This window comes from Poecilia formosa, unplaced genomic scaffold (assembly GCF_000485575.1).
Source record: "Poecilia formosa unplaced genomic scaffold, Poecilia_formosa-5.1.2 Scaffold342, whole genome shotgun sequence".
In the NCBI taxonomy this organism is placed as follows: domain Eukaryota; kingdom Metazoa; phylum Chordata; class Actinopteri; order Cyprinodontiformes; family Poeciliidae; genus Poecilia; species Poecilia formosa.
The window spans coordinates 362,241-384,590 of record NW_006800281.1 but is presented as its reverse complement, the minus strand read 5'-3'; the positions used below and the strand labels follow the sequence as shown (position 1 = coordinate 384,590).

General features: G+C 37.4%; 1 protein-coding gene across 1 annotated transcript; it reads right to left on the bottom strand.

Annotated features, from left to right (window-relative positions):
- Positions 1 to 20,382, bottom strand: evpla (envoplakin a). Its single transcript, XM_007574023.2, has 22 exons — positions 20,064 to 20,382; positions 15,067 to 15,166; positions 14,808 to 14,962; positions 14,113 to 14,236; positions 13,866 to 13,997; positions 13,720 to 13,761; positions 13,045 to 13,206; positions 11,544 to 11,651; positions 11,367 to 11,462; positions 10,415 to 10,525; positions 9,015 to 9,161; positions 8,745 to 8,899; positions 7,986 to 8,083; positions 7,698 to 7,870; positions 6,659 to 6,834; positions 5,544 to 5,682; positions 5,260 to 5,453; positions 5,021 to 5,171; positions 4,190 to 4,273; positions 3,985 to 4,092; positions 3,814 to 3,906; positions 1 to 3,695 (listed from the first exon to the last, which is right to left on the bottom strand). The coding sequence occupies exons 1-22, from the start codon at positions 20,363 to 20,365 to the stop codon at positions 381 to 383; spliced, it is 6,165 nt and encodes a 2,054-aa protein (XP_007574085.2). The 5' UTR covers positions 20,366 to 20,382; the 3' UTR covers positions 1 to 380.
- Between the last annotated feature and the right edge of the window lie 1,968 nt (positions 20,383 to 22,350).

Here is a 22,350-nt window from a genome sequence, read left to right as displayed (position 1 = left end):
TGCTCTTGAACCATCATAACTTAATTTTATTGATATGTAATTCTTCAAAGAATCAAACCTTAACAGCGAGTGAAAGAAATTTATTAAATTTTAGCAAGTAGTATTGCACCATGTCCCAATATCCCAACCAAATAAAATATCCAGTTTATGATATTCAGTTAAACCATAAAGATGAAACAAAGATAAACAAATACACCCACATGAGACCTTTCAGTAAACAAATGCAACTCAGCAGCAATTATTTTGTTCTGGCAAAAGACTTGGAGTTTCTCCTGTGTCAAAATATATCCTGTAAATACAATGAACTCTCCATGCACTTTTGATATTCTACAGAAACATTTTTCTGTAATATGTTTCAGATCAGAAAACTTCAAACATTTCTAGAAACGTGCATATTTTGAGTTGGAAGAGGCGAGTAGCATAGGTAAGCCAGTTGCTGGGTCTTTCTTACAACGATCCAGAGCTTGTTTGTAGTTGATCTTCTCATTTGTTATAGGGTCCACAATATCTTTGATATAGGCTGCCTCAGTTTGGATGTTCCTTGCAATAGAATTGTCAATCATTTTGGATGCAAGGGCATCTATGAGGGGGACTCTACGACCAGTGGAAGGATCTACCAGCCCCCCAGTCAGGTGTTGTGCCTCCATGTGACGAATAGCTGAATCTTTTGGCATCCAGCCTTTCTGAACAGCTTCTCCCACAGACAAAAGCTCTTTGGTCATGGGGTCTTCAACTCCAGTGAAAGCTTTCTCTGCATTAAGCAGCCGTTGGACTTGGCTGTCCTCGATAAGGCCTCTTTGTGCCGCCTTGCTAACTTTATATCTTTCTTTGTTGCTGATGTCAGTGATGCCACCTGTTGCTGCTTGAGCCTCCAGCAATCTTTGGGCAGTGGTAGGGTCGATCAGTGTGCGCAAGGTGGCATTGCGGATTGTAAAGCAGGTGCCTGTATATGTATCCATTATTCCAGCAATTGGCTGTGTTTCGGTGACTGAGGTGAGTTTGGGTTGCTTGGTTATGTCACCTGCAACAAGAAGGGCAAATTCTGAGATGGGAAGTTTGCCTTGTTTGTATTGTTGCAGATCATATTTTGTTAGCCTTCCTTCCTTGATAGCATTTTTGATTGGGTACTGCTTCCCACTCTTGCGATCCTGCAGGACAGATGTTTCTCCATCAGGACCCATGGACGTTATCTCTTCCCAGTCACATTCTAGCTCCTGCAGATGAATGTACTGCTGGCGATCAATGAGGCCCCCAAGGTAAGCATTGTAAGGAGACATGTCTTTACCAGTTTCTGGATCCAAAATGGTGATTTTGGTCGAGACATTGGTTTCTTTGGTTCTTGTTTCCGCCTGTTCCTCTTTCTGCAGGTACATCAGAATCTCACGAATTGTGCTGTCTCGTTCATGAATCTTGTCTTTCTCGTCCAAGATCTGCCTTTCCAGTCGCTGGACATCTGACTCCATCTTAATGCTCTTCTGCCTGTTCATCTGTGTTCTTTCAGTCATCAGTCGAGTCTGTTGCTGGAAAGAAAGGCTTGTGTCGTGTTTCTTTGCTTCAAGAGTTCTAAGTTCTCGAGTGAGGTTGTCATTTTCCCTTACTAGAGCATCTTTGTTCACATTAAGACTTGTCACTTCTCTTGAATTGTTAGATCTGGTGCTCCTCAAAACGCTAATTTTGTCATTGAGACGCCTGATTTCATCCTCCAAGTCTTGTCTGGCAAATCTGTTCTGAGACACCTGCTCCCTCAGACGGTGTTTCTCAGCTTCAACAGCCTGGTCTTTCTGCACGCGAACAACCTCCTTATACACCGTCTTTTCACCTGACTTCTCTTTCTGCAGAATCTCAAGCTTTATAGTGAGACTACGAATTTCCCTCTGGATACGTAGGATATCATGGGTTTCCTTGTCCATGTCAGAGCGTAAACCACTTGTCATCCTTTCCAGTTTTGGATCTCTTTCTACCTTCAGCACTTCCTCAACCACTATGCTCTCTTCAACAGGAGGTGGGGCATTTTCCAGTTGTGTGATGTGTAGTCGGATCTCTCTGAGTTCAGATTCAGCTTGGATCCTTTTTTGGTGCTCATCACTCTCTCTGATGATGCGCTCCTTGTCTTCCAACTTCGTTCTTAGTTGCTGTAACTCCAGATCCAGCTGACGGCGTCTTGTTACTTCTTCATCCAGGTTTCTGCTCAGCCTGTCATGCTCCATTGATTGCCTTGGATCCTTTTGAAGTCGTACAACCTCCTGCACCACAACTTTCTCTTCAGGTTTCTGTCTCTCCAAAAGGAGGAATTTGTTTTGAAGGTCAAAAACCATCTCCTCAATGCTTCGCCTCAGCTGTGCTTCATCCCGCACTTTTTTTCGCAATCGTTCTGCTTCCTTCTCCAGCAGTGGATCAGGCTCATACTTTATTAATTCTCTGTTGACCAGTTGGGTCTCTATCTTGGACTTTTCTGCCTTCCATTCATCTCTTTCTTTCTGCAGCTGTCTAACCTGGTCTTCAAGAGAGGTGCACTGGCTGTCTAGGCGGTTCACCTGATCATTTAACCTCTGGATCTCTCGCTCGTTTTCAGGGCTTCTTTCTTCTTTCACCACCTCTTGGGTAACCTCTTTGAATTCTACTTTGGGTTTCTCTGAACAAAGGGTATTCAGATCAGTGTTGACCTGCCTGATCTCCTTTTCCAGATCGGTACGTTGTTTATTCGAATCCTGTATTTCTTTGCGGAGGCGCACAATTTCTACCTCAGTAGTCGGGTCAATCCGGTATATCTCATTTACAATTTCTTTTATCTCAATTCTTGGCTTCCAGTCTTGAACTTCTCTGTAACGCTTGTGTAGCTCGATCACTTCTTGGGACAAAGAGCTATTTCCAACTCTCTCCTCCTCCACAACTGTTCGCAGCTTAGCTGACTCTGTAATGAGGTCAGGGTCTTCCTCAATCTTTTTAATCTCCTTAACAATGACTTTAGGCTGAATGTTGGGGATCATTCTTTCAAGCGCATTGATTTGACTTCTTGTCTGAAAGATTTCATCATTGAGGAGCTTGCACTTTTTGTTCTCATCAGAAATGTCAGTCTCAAATATTTTTAATTCTTTCAACATCTGTGGATTTTGTTCTACTTTAACTACTTCCTTCTTAACCACTCTCTCCTTGATAGTTGGTCTCTTCTGCTGGAGGATAGAAACTTCTGTCTTCATTTGGATCTGCTCTCCATCTTTTACTCTGATCTCCTCTCTCATCCTTGCCATCTCATCTCTTATCTTTGCAGCCTCTACGTCCAGCTGTGAATCTTTTTCAAACTCAGTCACCTCTCTAGTTAGCAGTTTAGGGGTTTTGTTGTTAATGGTTTCCTCCAGGACGGTGATTTTCTTGTTTAAGATTTCAACCTCTGCCTGGACGGTGGTCCGCTTCAGGGCCTCTTGATTGAGAATGTTACTCAATTCAGCCAGATCAGCTTCCAGTTTAGGATCCCGGTAGTATTGCAGTACTTCTTTCTCCTCAACACGTTCCACTCCTCTGCGGCTCTTAAGTGACATCATTCTGGTTTTGAAGGTTTTTAGCTGTGCCTGAGCAACGGTCGTTCTCTCCTTCTCTTCGTCTAGTTCTTTAAACAGACTGTCTAATTCAAAGGCATTTTTTTGCTGGTTTTCAAGCTGCACCTGTTGCTGTGCCACCATTTGAACTTTTTCTTCACTCTGCGATAGAAAAGGCAATTTTTTAAATATTTAAACACTTTATGATTTTATTTTCAGCTTAGCTATAACAAGCAGTTACAGTCTCAAGGGCATAAATATATTTTTATGACTTTCTTACCTGTGAAATTAAATTCTTTGCCAAGTCCATCTGTTTTTGCCGCTGGATGTTTTCCGATGTTGCTTCGGCATAACGTTTTGTCAGATTTCTTTCCTGTAACAAAAAGTTTTTCAATAAAAAAACTTATTTTAATAAAAAAAAAACTAAACTTTGTGGTAAAACCATATGTACCTCTTTGTTGGCAGCGTCACAGAGTGTGAGCATTTGGGTCTTCTTTGGAACGGTTGCGCCAGCTTGTTCAAGTGTACCGTTGTATTTGTCAACATCAGCCTCATACTCCTACAAAGACAAAAAAGGTTAACATTTTAATTTATTAATTTCTTAGCATATCAAATTATTAATAACGTAAGCACTGTATTTTCTGTTTTGTACTTACATTGAGTAGAGTCTGCAGGTCTAGAGAGAGGTCAGCCACTCTTTCCATGTCCTCTTCCTTCCGCTTCAGGTCATCCACCACTCGCTACAACATAAATCACAAATTCAGTTCAATTCTTTTTATACAGCACCGAGTCACATCACATTGTCCTACTGGCCTGTCTGAAAAGTTGCCTAAAAGATCTCAGAAAGGAACCAATCATGTCCCAGTCTAGAGACAATCAAAATGAAAAAACTGAGTCACTAACATTGATCAGTCTGGAAAGAGTTACAATGACATTTCTAGGAATTTGGAACAAAAGTGAATCACCATCAGAGCCTTTGTTTACAAACAAAGAAAACCTGGACACTCGTGAAGGTTCCCAGGAGCGGCCATCTTACCAGTTCTGGGAGGGGTAAGATGGTCGCTCCCAGGAATTACCCTAAAAATACATCAGTGACTCAAACAGGAGGTCAGAACAACAATGAAGAAGAAAACAATGATCAAAACCTTAAAGACAAATCCAGCTCTTTTGGCTCAGACACAGGAGAATAATTGGAGATGTGGATGTTTAATCGCCTTATTTCTCTGATGTGTGTATTAAGACAACTAAACAGAGTTGGCCAAAATTAGACTGTTAGATTTAGGAGGCAATAGTTTTGGACATTGTTTTACCCTTAACAAATTAAATTATCACTTGAAACTGATTTTTTTAATTATTATTTATTTTTGGAAAGATAATAAGCGTTGTATTTACTTTCAGATAAACAAAAAGAAAGCATGACCAGGTAGCTCACTCTGCTCTTGCTACTATTACCACCATACTTTTGCATGGTTCACATCTGGCCTCACCTTTTGGGAGCTCTGCTTGGCAGTGAGCTGGGACAGATCATCGCTGGAGTTTGTCTGATTTGTCGGCAGGTTGTCCAGGAAGGAGTTGAGGGATTGGCATGTGTTCTGGAAGTCCTTGTGCTTAACTGAAGCTTCTTGTAGCACATTTTCCCTAAGAAAACACCCACAAGTTGTGTTAACTTGTGTGGAGTCTTTTTGTTATCTCAGGCTGTATGTTTATATTAAAGTCATTTCCGTACCTTTCCTTCAGCTGGTTGGTGACATTTGTGTAGCGACTCTGCAGCTGTTTGACGTCGTTCCTCTGGCGCAGGATGTCAGGGCAGTACTCCTGGTGGTTTTTCTGCAGGGAGCTGCACAACCTCTCAGTCGCCTCCAAATCCCGATTCAGCTTAATCATGTCATCCTGGGCAGCTGCCACAGACCGCCGCTGGCGCTGAGCACAACAAAGATGGCACTCCAGTTAAAATATTTCTCAAGATAAAGATTTGTACCTGTCAACACATGTTTGCGTGATTTTACTCACCTGAATGTCCTCAGCTCTGGTTTGAATTGCATTTGGTATGTCAGGAATTGGACCATCTGCACTCAGGTTTCTCTCGAATCCAGACACAAGGCCGTCGACCTTCTGTATTTGATTCTCCAGGTTGAGAGACGCATTTGCTCTGATAAAATAGAGGAAAGATAGATGAAGTCTAAGGCAACAAATCAGAACATAAACATGGGAATCAAATGGATTTTGTTACATAAAAGCTGTCAAATTTAGCACCACCTCGCACAAATTTAAGTTTTTTAATTCTTGTGATAATCAGAGATGAGATTGTTTCAATACAGTTATAATAAAGTAAAACTTTTGTGAAGGATCATCATAGTTTTAAATACCAGAGTTATACGTTCAAATATCCAAAACAACTGATAAATTGTGTCTAAGCTGCAGATGTAACCTATTAATTAGCACTTATAGCAGTTTGAGTCTCTTCAAACTACTAGCAGATAGCTCTGTGAAGCCAGCATGTTCCTTTGGTAACAATAAGAGAGACTTTGGAGAAATTCAACGTTTGTTGCTGCTGTTAGCATCACAACCACTCTCACCTCTTGTGGGGCATCATTCCCATATTCTACATATTCCAACTTACTTATTTTACAAATTATTTGAATTTTGAACTTTATATCAAATATCATTTCTCAATCGTAACGTTATTGGTCATACGTTCACTAATAGCTACCTTATCATAGCTAATATTAACTTAAAAACAAATTAAGATGTAATTTGGTTATTTATATCTGTGTGTAGATTAATAAGGGTTTAGTTTACTAAGAATTAAGTAGTGTAAATCACTGAAAAATAAAATGTTACTATCTAATTTCTTGTTCCAACAGTTTTTATGAAAATAATTACAGAAATGAGTTTCTAAACTCTAAGCAACAGGATGAAACCTGAACCCAGCATGGCGGTGTGATGTTTTCCATCAATTTAGATCTTCTCTAACTTTTTTAAAATTCTATTTCTGTAGATATGAATCACATCTGCTTGTCTTATGAGGTGTTTGTTTTTGAACTGCTGCTGCTCCAATAAGCTAAATTGGATTTATTGAATGTACTTTTTGTGCAAATGTTTCCTTGTCTTAATAAAAGACTTACTTCTTATTGTAGAGATCCGCCAGGCTGGCCAGGTTGTCGTACTTGTCATTGGCGGCGCTGAGTTTCTGCGGGAGTCCAGAAGACGTGCCGTTGGGATCTTTGGACAGCAAAGGCTGCAGGTTGGCCTGGGCTGTCTGTTTCTGCTGCTCCAGAGCGTTCAGCGTCTTGGCAGCTTGCTGTAGAGAGCAGTTAGTTTTTAACATAAATTAATGACAGATCACATATCAGATCATCTCATCTATAGAACTGTAAATTCTACAAACACTTTACAAAGAAAACAGATGTAGTTTATTGGGTGTAAATGAACGCCGTCATGATCTGCAGGTGTTTGGAGCTGTAGCTTCATCTGTGTTTTTGGTTTTCATATATATATTTTTTTATATTTACCCAAATCTGGTCTTAGTTGATTCCTCTTTGTGTTTATTTCTTGGATTATTAATATTAGTTAATTTCTTTTTTTTTATGTTTACTTTTTAAGTTAGTTTCAGAGTTTTCTCTCTTTCCCTCACCGTTTTTTTTTATTTTATTTCTCCCTTCCTCTGTATCCTTCCCATTGCAGCTGTTTTAATCTCCTCTTTTCCTCTGCCTGCCTTCTTCCTCCTGCTGCAACTACTCGCCTGTGATTAGCTCTTCAGGTTTATTTGCATATTCTCCAGTTTAGTTACTAAATGCACTTAAATTAATTTGTTATGTTGCTATGTTCCCAAGTGGTTCTACTCCAATAATTTCCCAATTCTGGGATGAATAAAGTACATCTTATCTTATTTTATCATGCCCTGTGTACCTCCAGTGAATATTTCTTTAACAAAATCCTTTAAACATGACATGAATCTATATCATTTTCTATTTGACTCTATTTTAAGTGTTAGAATCAATAAAAACATACAATTATAATAGTGTGAATTATGATTTTTTTTCTCCCTTGCTTTTATTTTAAACCTCCAAAAAGGAAAAGAGAAACCATTGAGTGAAAGCTCTAATGAAACCAGTGTCCAGGACTTCATTCCCTCTGAAACCATCGGTGTTTGTGTCGACTCACCTCCTGCTCTCTCAGCTTCTTGGCCAGATCTCCGGTCGGGTCGGTGCAGCTCACCGGGGTTCGCAGGCGGCTCAGCAGGCCCTGCTCCGTGTCGGCCAGGTCGGAGTCCAGCTGGTTCAGCTGCTGAGCCACAGCTGCCAGTTTGGGGTCTTGAGGAGCTGAAGAAACTGGAACTGAGTGAAGAAACGGTAAAATTATCCTCTGATCGATCTGATTTCAGTGGAAACTGAGGCGTTGTTCACAGATTAAACATCTGAATCATGATGGTAAGAAGTGAAAGACAAACACCTGACTGTAGAGCTTGAGAGATTTCTGGTTTATTATTCTTCAGGGACGCTGCCAGAGCTGCTCTCCTTCTCTTGGTTTCTTCAAGCTCCTTGCCCAAACTGATGAGACAAGAGCAAAGTGGAGACGATGAGTCATATTTACCCTTTCACTCTCTTGTGACCTATTACTGAACAAGATGGGATAGATCTATGTACTACACAAAGCATGTTCATTACATTTTTTGGACATAATCATTCTTAGATGATGAGATTTTAGTCTGCTCAGTTCTGGCTGTCACTTTAAATCCTAATAAGCTGCTGCTGCTGTCCGCACCCCTAATTCAACGCTTACACTTACGTGTGAAAATGGCTTCAAATAGATGTACAACTGTGCATCTTTGAAAAGGAGAAGTGGAGCCTTCTGCACAACCAACAAGAATGCATCAAGTGGTTTTTGAATGGCCAGTCAACAACAAAACACTTGTCTTTTCCAGAAGCCATTGTACAGTGCATACAGCGATAAAACCAGCTGGCCAAACATGGTGGAGCTATGCTTGGGTTGCTAGGTAGCAGCGCAGTGCCCATCGATTGTGACTCAACATTCAGAAGGTTTTTGAAACAGCTCGTTTTCCAGACGCCAAGAACCATCAACCTATCGCCACAAAATGGCTGGTTGGGTTTTACAAGCAGTTGAAACCCAAAAGGAAGCATAAAAACATTCAAAAAGTGAATTTTGCCAAGCAGATCCCCTTTAAATATAGCGCAGCTCTCCGTTACTTACAGGTCAACAATATAAATGGCATCTGGGTTGGGAGGTGGGATTCTGAAGCAAACTCCAGGGAAGGTTTTAGTTGTTCCATCAGAAGAAATAACTTTCCAGTTGTTGTTGTCGGAGAAGGATTTCAGGGTGAATTTTTCCCCTCTTGAAATAGAGCCCTACACAGCGATAATAATAGAAATGCACTGTAAAACACAGCTCATGAATTGTAAAGATGTTTTTAATCCACCATTTAGAAACTACTGAGGTATTTGACGGCGGTCAGGGCTGCACCTCGTCAGTCTCCCAGTCGCACAGGGACACCACTGTGATGGGTTTGTTGGTGGGAGTGCGGCGCAGCTTCAGAGGAGGAACAGTTGTACTCTTTCGCCTCAGGTCGGCCAGCTGCTGCTCCGCGGTGTGGACAGTATTTTCCTCCAACTGGAGAGAAACAAAGCCGCATGAAAATCCAGAGGAAGAATGTCCTAACCCAGTCCTAATCTGTCACGTCTGAGGTGGTCCTGTCATACGGCAAAAAGCTTGTGAGACAGATGTATGTCATTTACTTGTGTTCATTTTTAAGCCTAATGCCAGCCTTCTCTTTGATTGCCTTCACATTCCTTCATTCACAAAATGCATTGTTCATTTTAGCTCAAATTTCTAATGAAGAAATCTCTACTGGTGCTAGAAAAGCCAAAGTATGTGCATCCCTGTTTGTGTAATAATTTAGGATTCCCAGGCATCCAGGATAGGGCTGAAATAGTTAATCGGATGAATGGATTATTAAAATAGTTGTCAACTCATTTAGTAATTGATAAATCATTAACTGGAGTATACAAGCTAAGAAAATAGCTGATTTCTGGAAGAACACCACACTCAGAAGCAAGTAAGCCAAAAATGTATGAAAAAATAAATACATTTTGCATTTAAGATTTTAAAAACCCTTCTTGGTGCGTAAATATGTTCTACCCAAACATCCTCAAGTGGCATAACTTTAGCTTCATCCAATTTTAATTCTGTAAAGAAGATCTCTTTTCTTTCTGTCAAGTTATTAATTGGTTGATTAAAAAAAACAATCAGCAGATCAGTCTTCAAAACAGTTGAGGTTTTGAAGTTAGATGTAATTTTTAGCTGCAGGTGCATCCTTTGCTACAAATGAAAAAACGTACACTAATGGAACGCTAAGTTATTGAATTTTAGGTAATAATGTGTGTTTATCTTCAAAAAACAAGAAGAAGTCCAGCTCCACCTTTTATTACCACAAACACTAATGTAACAAAGTTCCACTGGCCGATTATTTCACTTACAACAAAAGATATTTCTCATATTAGTAAAGTAATCTATCAGTGGAACTGGTGCTTTTCCCCATCAATATTAACAAATTGTTGACTTAAAACAAGCTTCTATACCTGGCTGAAAAGTTACTTGTAAGTTAGTTTTGTCCTGTTTTAAGATTTTTGCACCAGAAACTAAACAAAAACTCTTGGTAAGGCTTTGTGTTTTTGCAGTGGTTAGGAAGTAAATGAATGCACAGCAGTATAAAGTATTTGCACATGTAAATTCACAATGACAAAGACAATTTGATATTTGACGTCAATGTTGGTGGCAGGTTTGCGGGACAAACTAGAACAAGCAAATCCAAAACCACTGTAGTCTCATAAGTCTCAAACCTCTTTCTTCTCTCATTGTCTCACCTGAAGCTGCAGCAGCGACTCGATGTTGCTCTTCGTCTTTAGAGACTCTGGACTCGTGGTGCTATTGAGTTGACTCAGCGTCTCTGACAGCTTCTGAGTGTCATTTTCGTACTGGAAAATGGACACTCACTTGTTATCACTTATAAAAACATGCTGGACAATTAGAACATCTGTCCACGTGTACACTGTAAAACATTTCAGCCACATTTAGTTGTGTCTACTGTCTTCTATTCTTTAAGTCAAATCAATTACTGAGTTTTAGATTTTGAACCTAAATGTGAGCTGGTGAAAACTTAGTAAATTGTGTTAAACTTTTATTAATTTTGTCAAACTTTCAAGAGTTGAATAAACTAGAGTTTTTAGCAAAGCATTTAAAAAAACTGAAAGAAGAAAAAGACAGGAGTGGGAGCCATTTCCCAGAATGCTTAGCAGCATGTTTCTGTAAATGTTTATTTTAAAGGATAATGTCCTGTTCACACTGAATATTTCTGAGCTGAATTCATTGTTATGTTTAATAAAATTCATTATCAGATCAGAAATTTTGTTCATGCAATTTGGAATTAATTTAAATTGTTCTAAAGTAAAATAAGTAGATATTTTAACTTGATATTGTGAGTAAAATAATAGAGAAATGTGGCTCTTTAACCAGGTGAGGATAGTTTATTTTCTTGCATATTGTGAAATAATTATTTGGTTTAAATTGCAGTATTAAGTTAAAACTCACAATTCAAGATTAATGAAGTTAAAAAACAATGTTTAGACAACTTGTGTCTTGTTGTTAAATCAACTTCATGAACTTTAATTTCTGAGTTAAAACCAATAAAATTTTCTTGTCGACTTAAATTGCATTTTCCAGGCAGCAGGTGGACTTTTGTTTTCAAGTTAAACCACCTTCAAATGTTTTGCAGTGTAGCATGCCCTCCAATATTGTGCTTTTGCAAACTCTACCTACCTTATTGAATTCCTGTATATTTTGCAGATGTTCTTCTTGACATATGCAGAGATTCAGGAACTTCTGCCACTCGATTTTCACAGCTTTGCTATGGGCCTTAAAGTAGAGAATGTATTTGGATTTAATTTTCAGTCAACTTAAAAGGTTTAATTTAGATAAAATCTTTGGTTTCAATACCTCTATTAGGTGGCTGGCTGGGTGTTTCAGGGAAATGTACGTTTCACCCGCATCCTCGAGTCTGTTCACTTTGCCCTCGTGATCCAAAAGCTCTTTGTTCTTGAAGTTCTGATTGAAAGAATATTACAGTTGTTCTCAACATGCAATGCCTTGAAATTAGGATGGTTGTTTGATTTATATGGTACCAAATTAGGCAGCCAGGTACGAAGAGGATTAGGGCCACTGGAAAAAAAATAATTAAACAGTTCTGACTTTCATCTCAGAATTCTGAGGAAAAAAAGTAAGAATTCTGACCTTAAACTCAAAAATAATAATTCTGACTTTAATCTCAGAATTCTGACTTTAATCTCAAAAATAATAATTATGACTTTAATCTCAGAATTCTGACTTTAATCTCAAAAATAATAATTCTGACTTTAATCTCAGAGTTCCTAGATTAAAGTCAGAATTCTGAGATTAAAGTCAGAATATTTCTTTTTCCCCAGTGGTCCTAATGCCCTAATCCTCTTCTGTAGCCAGGAACTTACACAACAAGCAAAAAGTCTAAAATTACTACAAGTTTCTGTGCAGTTCAGCAGCAGACAGACTATTGACCCTTTGCAACTACGTCACTAAATAATTTGAGAAGCGAGGGACGTCGGAAGTGAGGGACGGGAGCATTGAACAGAGCGAGTAAAACTGTTTTCCAAAGTTGTTTTTTCCGCGTTTATTCATGGCTTCCACTTGTTCGAGTCGAGCTAATTAGACTGTGAACGTAACACACCTGGTTGGGGCTCATAGACGGCGGTATTTATAAAAGTTGGAAACAGACCCATACTTTCCCCCCTCCTGACGTAAAGATCAAATTACCAACCTTGCCTGAAACCACACCACATGATTTATGTGTGTCATAAACATGTTATAAACGGTGTTTCCCTTTACACCAGAGCAGCATTAAAAACGCACAAAAGACAAGATGCTAACCAGTTTTTCCGTACATGCTAGGCTATATGACGGTGGGGCACTGTTTCCATGGTTACTAACGGTTAGACGCGCACCTTCTCCATAATGCGATAATTGATATATTTCTATACTTACTTATAAAGTATATGAACATTAATCTTCTTATCTTGTATAAAATGTTCACTGCAAATCCGTGATTACACCGAGGGCTGGCTGTCATCATTAGTAACAGCTGCCAGTCGTTGTGATTAACGGCTGCTATCCATCGCCGCTGTATCTTTCCTCATTAATAGTTATAAAATAAAATAAGTTTGGTTTGCATCCTTTTCTGTTTGTACAGTCGGTCACGCAGCACCATTTTTTTTAAAAATGAAATCAACTAAATAAAAGCAATATTAAGTTACAGACGTCTGTTTTTAGACCAGCTTTAAAGGAGCGTATTAGTTGTTTCGACGTCTGTCATGGCGGAGTGGGCGGAGTTCTGGAGAGCGTGACGTCACGTGCAAAGGGTCAATACATGTTCAAAAACCCATTTTGTTCCCTTTAACTCAGTCCTGACCTCATACTGCAGGCGAACGCTAGTAGGATCCACCATTTGATCGCTCCAGTCCTGCTTCTTGATCTTTTCCTGCTCTTCTCCCAGGAAGGTCATCTCCTTGTTGCAGTCCCTCATGTGCTGGTAGAGGCTGGTCAGATACTGGCTGCGTAACTTGGATTTTTCCTGGAGGAAAACGGCTTCATTTAAATACTCTCCTTTGACTTAAATAAACATTAATCCTAATCTAAACAATACAGCTATACAGTGAATCTCTTAAGCCGTATACACTGCTCTAAGTTTTAATGTGATGGCTAAAATAAGCTCAAAACGTTATGCTCGTTTAATTTCAGAAATATCCAGCCCAATTCAGTCAGAAAAATAACTTCAATAAATAAAAGTAAAATTAGAAAGCTTCTATAATCTGACTGCAAAAGTGTGCAGACTCTTAAACTAATCAAACATGTCCTGTCGCTTTTAAAGTTTTCTATGGTATAAGTGGAACCTCTACTTTTTCATCAATATTAAGGAACTACTGTCTGAAAACAAGCCATTTATTTCAGGTATGCTAAGGTATTTGCACTAAAAACTACACTAAAACTAATTGACATAAATTTGTGTTTTTGCAGTTTAAACAGAAAGCAACACTTTTGCTTATTTTTAACCTGAATGTGTTTGGTTTTAAAACAATCAACTCACCAGCATAGTGTTATATTGCCTTTTCAGTGGCGCGAGTTTCTCCTGAAAGACAAGGCAGCAACATGCTGGGTAAACTATCCGTCTCAAAGTTTCAGTAAGACGGAGGAAAATGGAAATGCTTCCTGACGGTGTGTTTTGGTGCGCACCTTGCTGCCAGCAGAGCTGACGCAGAGCTGTGAGTTGTAAGCCTCCAGCTCTTTATGCAAGATGTTCTGAGCAGCGATCTGCTTCTCCAGGTCCGCCAGCGTTGGGCCATACTCCTCTGAGCTCAGCGCTCTCTGACAGCATAAGCAGCACAAGAGCTCAGTTAATTAATAAATGCTTATTTTAAGCAACACCATTAAACAGAAATGGATGTTTCATTTGATGTTGGAGGAAGTGGTCAGAACTTACTTCCTTCTGGGCGAAAACAGGCTCCCAGTTAATTATGGGCATCCGAGACACGTCTTCAATTTGCTCATAGAGCTCTACATATTTAGCTGTGACTGCTGACCATCGCTTGTGTAGTTCGTGAATGCTGGAAGGAAAAACAAGGACAAAAAGAAATGTTAAAACAAACAAGCAAAATAGACTGCAAAAACAAAATGTCTTAAGTACTTTTGGTCTGATTTCAAGAGCAAATATCTTAGTAAAATAAAACCAACTTACTAGTGACTTTCAGAAAGAAATTTTCTTAAAAATTTCTTGCTAGTTACTAGAAACTTACTAGTGGTCAGAAATGAGTTCTGACCACTAGTAACTTTTACTTTTCTAGTAACTAAAAGGTTGTTTTAAGACAATAATTCCACTTCCAAATTATTTTACTTTTAACAAGGAAAATGTTTTATTTTAAGTGGAACTAGCACCTGTTAGTCAATATTTAAGAATTATATAGAAATATAGGAATTATACTTAAAATAAGCTGCATATATTTTGCTGAAAAATTACTGCAGTTTAATTTTCTTATTTAAAGCGCACTAAAATATTTGCACTGGAAATTAGACCAATAATACTTAGTAACGTTTTGTATTTTTGCAGTAAACTGATTTCTGTCTTCTTATCAAACAAATTTTCAACAAATTTTCTTTGTTTATTTCTCATGCACTCACTCTTTCTCAACATCTGCAATGGGAGGGTAGTTCATGTCCCTGAGTTTGCCAATGTCCAGGAAGAGATTCTCTAGCCGTCCCTCTGCAATGCCCAATATATAATTGATCTCAGCCTGGTGCTCAAATTCTTTCTCTTTCTTGTCATTTTCAATATCCTGGTGAATAAAAATAACAACAATAAAAAAAAACAGAAACAGCTTGTAAAAGATGAAAAGTTATAATTGCACAGCTTTATGTTGAAGCAGGTTTCCCTTCTCACCACTTTCAGCAGTTTTTCAGCCTGGAGGACATGTTCCACCACTTTGTCAGAGTCAATCTGCATACTTGCAACCAGCTTATTTGCATTGATGGACTGAGACCTGCAGACAAAAAGAGTCCAGTTAAACTACAAACACTCAAATTACATCAACAGTCACTGATTAAACAGAATGTTATAAATATGCTACATATTTTCATCTGGTTTGTTCCTGTCTTTGCAATGTAACACAGTGCATTCAAATGAACAGCATCATTTTATAGAGAAAATAATTGTGAATTTCTTTGATAAAAGATGGTTTTTATCTGAAAGCATTTGTTATAAAAAAACTTCAGGGAAATAAATTGGACTTTTAAGAAATCACAAAATATCCTACAGACCATGTAGTTAAATCTTGATCAGTCACCCAAACTCAGACAGAATATTTAAAAGTTTCATAAATGTCTTTGCTCAGACTGTAAATATTTTGGATAATTGATCACTTACAGTCTGAACTAAAGTAGTTTATAAAAAGAAAAGACAGATCAAGAAAAATGTACATAAAATTACAAAACTACCATATTGGTAATGACCAACTAGCATTAAAAGTAATTTGAATACCAACTTTCTAATGATTTACTGAAAAGATAGTACATAAAAACTTAAACAATGTTTCCAGAAAAGCAGAGGAAAAATCAAATGGTGAGCAGAATCTGCTGATTTTTAACTTGATTTGTAGTAGCCGGCTAAAAAGGCTAGCAGGTCATTTTACAACACTGTTTGGTGTGGATGCTATAACTGAGGGAGAAAAACTACACCCTCATAGTTAACATATAATTTACAGGAACTGCTGTTAGTGAAGCTATCTACGCTAATGGCTAATTTATGTTAGTTAAGGCAATTTAAAATGTGAACTTAGCAATCATTAAAACTTCAGACAAGCCTTTTTACAGCAAACTCACTGAAACACAATCTGTTGCAACAAGCAATAAATCAATTAATTGATCGCATAATAAATTAAAACAAGCTCAATAATTTCCATGTGTATAAGGTATTGTTTTTCTCAAACTGGATGACAAAAGTGTTCAGTCTGGTGTTTTAGTCCTTTTTTTTAAAGCACAATTTTGTTTACAGAGACTTCATAACTCATTTTATTTGTTGTTTTATTTATTTATTTTGTGTATTTAGGATGTCTTTCAGTTGCGTTGTTAAATGTTCGTTTGAATTTTAAGCTTATTGACTTTTGAGAATGTATTTGTGCATTATTACCTGAAAATTGCCGTGAAACAACAATATTATAATGATTTCTAACTTCTGGGACTATTTAACACCCAGTAAAATGTATTATGGCAATTCCTCTTTTAGAAATAATTTGTATAAAATAATTGATGAATCATTCGAAATGTTCAAATTTGAAAAACTCAGATTCAAACAATGAAAAAATGACAACATTCCATAAAGCTTGAAGAAGGAGGAGTTTAAATATTTATTTGTCACTGTGGTCAACAGTGGACAAAATATCAACAGAACACGGCGCCCTAATGTAACCATGGCAACAGAAACCACAGCAACCGGTTTCAGGAAGAAGAAAAACGGGTTTCTTCCGTTTCGAGGTTAATTCCTGTCGTTTCTTCCGGTTCAGGAGCGAGGCGCTCCCTCTGCGGGCCGGTACCGGTTCCGCTCACTCAGCAGGAAAATCCGGTATGAGAACAACGTCAGTGCTGCGTCTCTTCCCACCGAGCCGATTTTCTTAAGATTTCAGTACAACAAAGTAAGAAGAATGTGTTTGTGGTTTTCACAGTTTGGAAGAAATGCTGGATAACGAACAGTTTTTTTTATGTTACAAATCTGCTCTTAATTCTTAATTTTACCTTAGTTTGAATCTGCATTTTTCTAAATGTCCCCATTGTGGGATGACACAGAATATCGCTATTATATTTTATTCTTTAGTAACAAAGCGCAAAAGTCAGATTTTACTCTGTTGTTCTTATGGGAGGCGTCTGACAGATGATGTAAATCAAATTTTCATTTCTATCTTATCTTTTGACTGAAATGCTCTCACTCCTTTGTGCTTTTGCTTAAGTTTAATTTTTAATTTTCTTCTTTTGTGCATCTTCATGTTCAAGTTCATAATAAATGATGTGGAACAAATTCACATCATTTATTGAATTTGTTCAATAAATAGCTTCATGTGTCTAAAATAATTAGACACATGAAGCCAATTAGGATTATCTATTAGGTGAAAAAATAGAACTATTTTGTGTAATTTTATGAAAGTATATCTTTAAGGAGGGGCAGCTGTTTGGCCGCATGGTGGATGAGGGGCACAGTGACAGTTCACACCGTCAGACATCGCTGCAGAAACACAGTCCACCTAAGGGTTCTTCCTGTGTTCACACAGCGTGTGTTTTCCTCAAATAAGGGTGAAAACTTGGTCTTTTTCAGGATCCCCTATGATTTCAGTGCAAACAATTTAAAACACAACGGATTACAGTGAGGTCTCTGTTAAGCTGCTTACACATAATTTCCCATGTTGCCATGTTTGTTAGTGTAGAGAAAAATGTGTTTTGTGTGTCTACATGTGTGTAAATTATCATTGTGTGTCACTTTTGACACGTCCCTATTCCTGCTCTCCTGTTCACTAATTCAACTTTGTCTTCCCCTTTCATAAAAAAAAACTCTGCATATTTGAAAACAATTTTCATTTCCTATCAGCTTTTTGTTATATATATTTATATTTTAAATGTCTCTAATTTCTTGTTTTTGTGCACAAACCTGGTGAATATGTATATTGGGATCAGATGTGTGTAATTAGGAAGTTACATGTGATAATACTCTATCTCTTTTCTTCTTTTAGACAAATTAATCAGAAAATAAACCATGACATCTATTTTACTTTTATTTTCAAGCAGCCAGCATGCAGAGGTGAGCATCCAGTTAGCGTAACTTAAGATTCAGTGATATTTTTATTGGGTTGTTGTTGTGTTTTCCAATGGCATCATATCTTCCTACACAATGCAAAAACATAAAATCTTACCAAGTATTTTTGGTCTAGTTTTAAGGACAAATATCCTAGTACACATAAAATACAACAAAACTAACGTACAAGTAATTTTACGGCAAGATAAACAAGCTTGTTTTAAGTATTCCTTAATATTTATGAAAAAGTACTACAGATTAATTCAGGTTTAGCATGGGGAAATGCCTTGTTATAAATTAAATAATCTACAGTGGAACTAGTACTTTTTAAAAGGAATTATGTACTTAAAACGAGCTACTAGAAAATTTATTTAGTTTTATTTCAAGTTTACTAAGATATTTGCACTAGAAACTAGACAAAAATACCTGGTAAGATTTGTGGAAGATAAGCAACGGTGTGACGTCCGTGTAAGGAGACAAGCTGTTCTCAGTTGTTTGATTTAAATCCATGATTAATTAAAGATGATTTAAAAAAAACATAAGATTTAGTTGTAGCATTCATGAATGGATGTGGGTGGGAAGTTAAAGTGCCTGAAAGTAGGAGAACAAGACGAGCCGCATAACTGAGAAGGGCTGGCCTGCATTTCTTTAGCCGTAGTAGTTGTGAGGTTAGAAAATCTGGCAGAGCAAACACTCCCTGGTTGGGTTTGGCTCACTTTCCCCTCCTCACTCACTAGCAAAGATCCTTCAATGAATCGCTACAAAAAAGTTGGTGTTTTAATTTATTTAATGTCAAAGTGACGCTTGTAGATTGTAGAAATATTTGATTTAGCTAAATCATGTCGTCAATGGGGACTGTGATGCAACAGAGAGATAAAACACACACATACGCACACACACACACACACGCACACACACACACACACACACACACACACTGGTGTGTTTCCATCACATCTGAGAGCTGATGTGCAGAGATATGCTACACTGCAAAAACACAAAATTTTACCAAGTATTTTTGTTGAGTTTGAAGTAATTGCACTTAAAATAAGAGAAAAATAAAATACATTTGACTTTTAAGCAACATATGCTAGCCTGTTTTAAGCCATGAATTATTAAATAATGATGAAAAAGTACCAGAACTAGTTAGCTGAACTTGTAACATGAATTAGTGGAACTGGCACTTTTTCATCAATATTGAGGAATTATTTACTTAAAACAAGCTTCTAAATCAAGCAGAAAAGTTACCTGTAAGTTAGTTTTGTCTCGTCTTAAGTGCAATAAGATATTTGCATTACAAACTAAACAAAAATACTCTGTAAGATTTTGTGTTTTTGTATTTTGGATGTCCTTGAACCAGAACAATTTTGCTTCAGTTTGTGTGAAAACATCACTACTGACTGATTAAAGTTTAATCCATCGTTATGATCCTGATGAATAACACAGACAGAACTAGAATATGCAAAATACCAATATATGGTTAAACATCAGTGTGAAATCCACAGATTCACCTGCTTGTATAGGCACAGAAATATTAACTGTGTTATTAAAGGATAAAATGTTATTTTTAATGATAAGGATAGAAGTTTAGTGGCTGAAGAGCGATCATTAAATGATAAAGAAGTGATTAATTATAGAAACCACAGCCAACGGCTGGAGAACCAACACCCACTAAGGAGAAAGGAAAGCAGCCCAGCCCTGTTCACATCACAGCAGGTTGAAACCTTTGTGAGGTTGGAAAGCAGAATAAAAATAATAAAATATGAACATTTTGTTTCCATCAGGAAACACGCCTCGCACTGTTCACACGAAAAGACAATCAGTGCCAGCCACTCTCAGTAAGGTGCAGGGACATTTACACTTTACTGCTCAGTTTTTCTTTCTCTAATTAATATGTTCAGTGTTTGAAACACAACTGCTGACATATTTAAATGTCAGATTAGATACAGAAAGCTTCAAGTAAACGATTGTTTTGTTTAGCCTTTCTGAGCCCCATCCCACAAGAAGCTGCAGAAGACATTCCTTAAGTGTCCATAAGGACAGAAGATGAAATATGCACACATTTCTGTGTTCATCAGTTATTATCCAGAGGAAAAACTCACCTGCTCATCTTGCTGGAGCTCTTCGTGTCCTTTGACTTAAACATCTTGGACATCTTGGAGGTGGAGAGGAAGTGTCTCCCTCTCAGTCGTACTCCTTCTTCACTGCTGTCTTCCTCACTCTGCGTCTCTCCTCTTCCTCTGGTCCTCCTCAAACAGACACAGCGGCAGTGTGACACACCAGTCCATATTTGGGGCTCAACGCCACTGGCTCCTCCCAGGCAGGGTAACAGGTGAGCCGCCGCCCAGGTATCAGCCCTGTGCAGGAGGACCAGACCGACCTGTTCTTCACTCTCCTCCTCCATGGTTCCTTTTCTCTGAGGTTCTTCAGTCCATCAGATCTTAGATAGAAAATGCAGATCATTAATCCTTCTAAGGCCTGATAACATAAATAATCAGAAAATTCAGATTTTTCTTTTAAATTAACTCACCTTGCTTTTTAAATGAGTTTGTATCGCAATTAATACATCAGACTTTTATGTTTGTTGTCGTAACAATGTTCATTGGATCATCATCACCAAAGATATCTGTTTGATGATAACTATTATATATGTAAATCCGGATTTTTTATATATATATATATATATATATATACACACACACATTATTTTATGTATATATACAGTTACAATATATAAATATACAATATATATTTGTGCAAATACAAAATGTATATACATATATATGCCACATATTTACTCAATGCAGCGTATTTTTGATAAAAATAACTTACTAGGTCAATAATCGTATCACAGATGATACATTTGTCATTAAAGGGTTAATGTAGGAAACCTGGATTTTGCAGAAGTTAAGAAACATCTATTTTTTTTGCAAGAACAAAACAAAATCAGGAGTCAGAGTGAATAATTCTGAGTTAGGCTCATGAATGGGCAACATGCTGAGCTAACGTTTGATATAAATAAGATTTACTGTAAATAATATTCTGAAACATCCCACTTCTCACCCAATAACCATATGGATGGATCAGCTGAAATTTCATTTAATTTAACGGCTCTTTAATTATTAATAATGTGTGGGTTTTATACAGCACCTTCTAAAAATATTTGTCGTTTTACAACCATTTTGTGGTCGACCAAAACAAGTTATTGATAATTGTGAAGTGGAAAGAGAAAAAAAACTTTGTTTTCAAAATCCACAAACTTTGGCATTCTCTTGTAATCTGATAACCCCAAGAAAATCTGGCCTTCACAAGTCCCTGAAAACAGGATGTAAATTTAACCTGCGTGTAATTTAACCTCAGTATAAATGAAGACATTCTGTTTCTGGCCTCAGGGGTTTGATACAGAACATTAGTCACAAGTAATTTAGAGGAAATTTGAAAGAAGTTGTTCTTGTCAGATAAGAAATGGTGTGTTCAGGTTGTTTAGCAAAAGAAAAAATAAGAGGAGTAAATCGCTGCCTCCTAATCTGGTAGAGACAAATCCTAAAAGATCTGCAGCTGAGATTAAAGCAAAAAGTAACCAAGACACTGAGATATCCTCTCAGGGGTGGGGAGCTTCGTGCCGAATGCTGAACATGCATGCCACACTTTTAAGATTCTGAAAACGATAGCGTTTTAAAATAACATGCTACTTTTTACACTTTTGTTAAATTAATTACAGCGATCAAAGTCTGTGTTTGTTCAACTTTCTGACTATCACAGGAGTGAGATTTCATTCAGTAGCGACTCAAACACAACAGGTTATTTGTACTTTCCTTAAAAGAAACAATGCAATCACCCCCTACTGCACACTGCAAAAACACAAAATCTTACCAAATAATTTTGAAATAAGGAAATCAGAAAATAAACCATTTTACTTTCAAGCGGCCAGCATGCTGATGTGAGCATCTAAGTAATGCAGCTTAAGATTCAGAGAGCCAATAAAATTGTAATCAAGTAAGAACAGAACTGCTTATACTTATTTTTACCCAAGAAAACAAAAAGGTGTTTGGGGAAAAGTCTACTCAAAAACTGAGTAACTGATCAAATTATCAACCATTTAATATTTAAAATTACATAGTCAGACAGACCAAAGTATAAAGTTAAGTGGAAATTTTGGTATTTTAAGGACAAAAATTACAATAACTCATATAAGTAACAAAAAATAATAAAATTCAAATCAGTTATTTCAACATGAAACTTTAACAGAAACTACAGGTGTGTGTCTGTGTCCGGTGAACTTTTGGTTAAAACGTGCTTGTTTATCAGTCAGGGGGGAGAGAAAATAGAAATTTTACTCAAGTAACAGTAGAAATACTTCAACATATTTTCACTCAAGTGAAAGTAAAA